The sequence below is a fragment of the Phalaenopsis equestris genome, unplaced genomic scaffold (genome assembly GCF_001263595.1).
Source record: "Phalaenopsis equestris unplaced genomic scaffold, ASM126359v1 Scaffold000691, whole genome shotgun sequence".
Lineage (NCBI taxonomy): Eukaryota > Viridiplantae > Streptophyta > Magnoliopsida > Asparagales > Orchidaceae > Phalaenopsis > Phalaenopsis equestris.
In genome coordinates this window covers 295698-298410 of record NW_018165131.1, presented here as the reverse complement: position 1 = coordinate 298410, position 2713 = coordinate 295698, and the positions used below count along the sequence as shown (strand labels likewise).

The window sequence follows — 2713 nt, the reverse complement described above, 5'->3', positions numbered from 1 at the left end:
AATAAAAAGTATAATAACCAAAAAATATGAAAACTTCATACAATTGATGTGAAATAAAACTTTACATGGATCCTTTACGGAAAAAAATATTCAGTCGGGATAATTGTACTTGCGGACAACCAGGAGGACCTTATCACACTGCATGCACTATAACAATGATTTAAACCGTCACGTTTTCGGACGCCGAATATAACATTTTCTCACCTTTGTAGCACTTAAAAAAATTAAAATTCTAGGCATAGGTCTCCCTACAAGAGTAGGGGCATAACAGTAGCCTTCCTATGATTTGTCCATGCAATATATCCCCTTCTCTCGTATCATTAAAGCTTGTAAGTAGAAACATTGCTTCAATAGCAGGATTCCTCTTGGCCACTCTTTGCTCACCTGTAGCTGTCGCAAGGCAGGACGATGAGTGGGAGAAGCTGTTCAAGATACCCATTCACTGCTTCCCAATGGCAGGAGATGGAACACCAAGCGCTAATCTTTAAGTACATGGCTTCCGGCATTCCCATTCCTCCTGATCTTATCATCCCCATAAGAAGAAGTTTCCTCATTGACTCCAACGCAGCCACTCCTTCTCTTCCTTTCGTTCCTCACACGCAATGTAAGCTCTCCATTAAAAAGCTCTCTTCTTTTGCATTCTGCCAAATGCTCTTCTCCTCACTCTTCATGGTTTCAGTGGGGTGGAACTGCTTTCAGATGGGATACGGAAGGAAAACAGAGGACCCAGAGCCAGGGAGATGCAGGAGAACTGATGGAAAGAAATGGAGGTGCTCCAAGGAGGCTTACCCTGATTCCAAGTATTGTGAGAGACATATGCATAGGGGGAAGAACCGTTCCAGAAAGCCTGTTGAGATATCTCTTGCCACTAAACCAAGCCATTCCTCTTCCTCTTCTTCTAAACAAATGTCTCCTCATTCAGCAAATCTGTCAATCTCTGCTCCAGAGACTTGCCACCTCTTCAGCCCTTACGCAAGTATTTCTGAAACTCCTCCTTTCCAGTTGGATTCTGCAAACTACTCTGATAGGGAATGCAGGTGTGTTTCTTAAGTTTACTTCATTCTCATTCTCATTTTCGTTATTATTATTATTGGTTTTGTTGTTGTTTTTGTTTCTTTTCTATTGTATTATCTTCATTGTTGGATAATTTCAGGAGTCAGTGGGTGAGCTCCATGGCAGAAGCTAAACAGAGCAACTTCTTTCTGTCAAAGGAGGAAGAGGAGGAGAGGCAGAGGCCTCTGCGTCATTTCTTCGACGAGTGCCCAGAGAGGAACAAGGATCAATGGATGGACATGGAAGCTGAAAATAGCTCATATTACAAAACCCAGCTCTCCATCTCCTTCCAGAAATGGTTTTAAAATACTCATATCAACCAGTAACATCATTACTGCAAAAATAAGTTTTTTTTTTTTTTTGCTCTAGATATTCCTGAATTTTCTTTTTCTTTCTTTGCAGATTGATGACATGGCAAATGGGAGAAGAGGAAAAGATCTGATTTTTACCAAGTGCTATGATGGTTTTCAGTCCATTCACTGTTTAGAAGTCTGTTATTTTGTTTTTTGCTATGTTTATTCTTCAGTTTCTGAGGTGAGGAGAGACCTGGCTTTTTGAATTTTTTGTTTAGTTGCATGTTTTTCCTCTGCAAATGTGTGGTATTTGTTTTTTTTTCTCTTGTCTGCGAAACTCTGTGCAGTCCAAAGTTTTATGCTCTCTCTGTGTGACTAAAATCTGCTGCAAATCTGCTTTTATTGGTCCAACTCTCTGTTGCCAAAAGCTTTTGTACTTGAAAGGGCACGATTGCCATTTATTTGATCCCTTGCAAAAGGCTGCAAACTATTGCCGTGTTTTAAGATCCTTTCTAAATTTCTCATTTTTTGTTTTTCAGAGGCACAATGTGTAGGAATAGTGATTAGTACTAGGCAATTATAAATTTTTTTCAGTAAAATTAGTTGTAACTGCATATTTTATTTAAATGGATTTTGAAACTAAAATAAACAGGTTCTGCAAGTTTTTGAGTTAAAATATAATAAACTTTATTAAAGGAGAACTTTTTTGTTCAAATTATTTGTTTGACATGACTATCATTATGATGGGTGCGGAGGTATTTTTGAAAACGTCGTGGTACTATTTGAATCGTGGTTTTCTCCGTTTATCCGAAAACTCAAATTATTTGTTTGACATGACTATCATTATGATGAGTGCAGAGGTGTTTTTGAAAACGCCGTGGTACTATTTGAATTGCGGTTTTCTCCGCTTATCCGAAAATGCGGTTCTATTTTTATACTAAAAGTAGATCGCGGGTCGAACCTCCGGTGGACCCGTGGGTCGCATTTCAGGATAAACTGTTTATCCTGAAATGCATAAACTTACTCAAACGCACCCTTAATATATTTATATTTGTATTTATTTTTATGCATGTATATGCAATTATCTTCAAATTTATTGAAGCAATTTATGTTCCGGTGATTGTTTGTTCGGTCAGACTAAAATAAGTTCAGATCATAATTGGAACAATTTTTAATGTCAGATCATAATTGCTTCGAAATAAATGAAACTACTCTAGCTTGAATCTAAATTGAATTGAGCCAGCCTTTATATGATCATTGATGAACGGAATTGAATGAGTTTTTGAGCCATAACCACTCAACAGAAACTCCCAATGCATTATATTTATATGATCTTTAAGAAAAAAATAATTCAATGATTATAGAAA

General features: G+C 37.3%; 1 protein-coding gene across 2 annotated transcripts; it reads left to right on the top strand.

Annotated features, from left to right (window-relative positions):
* The first annotated feature begins 274 nt into the window (after positions 1-274).
* LOC110030268 (growth-regulating factor 1-like) lies at positions 275-1821 on the top strand. 2 transcript variants are annotated; one of them, XM_020732902.1, is made up of 4 exons: positions 275-604; positions 680-1037; positions 1154-1351; positions 1456-1821. In XM_020732902.1, coding segments are annotated over exons 1-4 (753 nt in total). In that variant the 5' UTR covers positions 275-408; the 3' UTR covers positions 1457-1821. The 2 variants fall into 2 exon arrangements, with proteins under 2 accessions (XP_020588561.1, XP_020588559.1); XM_020732900.1 differs by having other exon boundaries at positions 1154-1375.
* Positions 1822-2713: the final 892 nt, after the last annotated feature.